Below are 1492 nucleotides of genomic sequence, written 5' to 3'. Positions count from 1 at the left end.
AGTGCCTCACCACCCTCACAGTAAAGAATTTCTTCCTAATATCTAGTCTAAATCTGCCTTCTTCCAATTTAAATCCATTACCCCTCGTCCTGTCACTACATGCCCTTGTAAAAAGTCCCTCCCCACCTCTCCTGTAGGCCCCCTCAGGTACTGGAAGGCCGCTATAAGGTGACCCTGGAGCCTCTTCTTCTCCAGACTGAGCAACCCCAACTCTCTCAGCCTGTCCTCAAAGGGCAGGTGTTCCAGCCCTCTGATCATCTTCATGTCCCTCCTCTGGACCCACTCCGATCCTTCTTGCCTTGGGTGGGCCAGACCTGTACGCAGTACTCCAGGTGGGGCCTAATAAAAACAGAGTAGAGGGGCAGAATCACCTCCCTCAACCTGTTGGCCATGCTCCTCTTGATGCAGCCCAGGATCCGGTTGGCCTTGTGTGCCGTGATTGCACACAGGTTGCCCACAGAAGCTGTGGATTCCCCATCATTGGAAGTGTTCAAGGTGGGGTTGGATGGGGCTTTAAGCAACCTGATCTAGTGAAAGACGTCCCTGCCCATGGCAGGGGGGTTGGAACTAGATGATCTCTAAGGTCCTTTCCAGCCCTAACCATTCTATGATTATATGATTAAATAAACATTGACCCTCATGTATGTGAAGGGGATGAGTACGGAACCAATAAAAACATCATCATACTGGGCTTTACTCTGTGAAACTCTGCTGTATATCTAGAGTATGTTCACTGGAATCAAAAAAATTGAATGTGGCTATACACATATGGAATATGACTATACATTATATCAAAGACATGGTGTTAGAAAAAAAGAAGAAAGGAAAAAATGCATTTATTTAATCCTTGGCCTGAAACAAAACCTGACTGACTGTTTAGGAATTTAAATGACAAGTAAATAGTGTTTCTCAAAGATTAAGTCCCTTTCACGGTGATATTAATATAAAACACTACACTCAGTGTGACACTGAGTTGGAAATTTCAGAGTAGTTCAAGACCTCTGCTAATTACTTCTTATGGTTTGAAACATACAAGTAGGTTGAATTCTCCCATCAGTAAAGTAAAAAGCATTCACCCACTTACTTGCTGCTCAGGCAGCGTCTCAGTGAATACGAAGCCCCTCCTCCACAAGTGCGTGAACATTCGCTCCATGAGCCCCAGGCATCCCACAGTGAGTCTCGGTCTTCCTCCGAGCGAGCTGTTCTGGAGCTCTGAGGAGAGGGAGAAGGAAAAAAAAATCCCAAAAAAAATCATTTAAAGGCCAAAAAATACTGGTTTTAGTTTAACCATTCTTTTTGCTGAATACCATCTTGTCATTGAAAGCACTGAATAAATCTGTTATTCTCTGAGATTCCTACTGATTGGCAGCCAGTTCTTGTAGTGCGGGTTGCTGTATGAATTTTCGTTCATCCTTTGAGTATCATACTCTCCCAGTTTGAGACTGGTGATGACTATTATAAAAGAGCACTCTGGACAACACTGAGGCAAGGG

The 1492-nt window shown here is 44.4% G+C and overlaps 1 protein-coding gene across 1 annotated transcript in view; it reads right to left on the bottom strand.

Annotated features, from left to right (window-relative positions):
• Positions 1–1212, bottom strand: part of LOC104464828 (ADAMTS-like protein 1) — a gene marked incomplete at both ends in the record, with an annotated part of 49292 nt that extends 48080 nt beyond the window's left edge. The window contains one exon of the mRNA XM_010077668.1: positions 1085–1212. Coding sequence (XP_010075970.1) covers positions 1085–1212 — 128 coding nt within the window. The remainder of the gene's footprint in view (positions 1–1084) is intronic.
• Between the last annotated feature and the right edge of the window lie 280 nt (positions 1213–1492).

Source organism: Pterocles gutturalis, unplaced genomic scaffold (genome assembly GCF_000699245.1).
Source record: "Pterocles gutturalis isolate BGI_N339 unplaced genomic scaffold, ASM69924v1 scaffold5803, whole genome shotgun sequence".
In the NCBI taxonomy this organism is placed as follows: Eukaryota; Metazoa; Chordata; class Aves; order Pterocliformes; family Pteroclidae; genus Pterocles; species Pterocles gutturalis.
The sequence above is the reverse complement of the archived record's forward strand: the minus strand, read 5'-3'. Positions and strand labels throughout refer to the sequence as shown.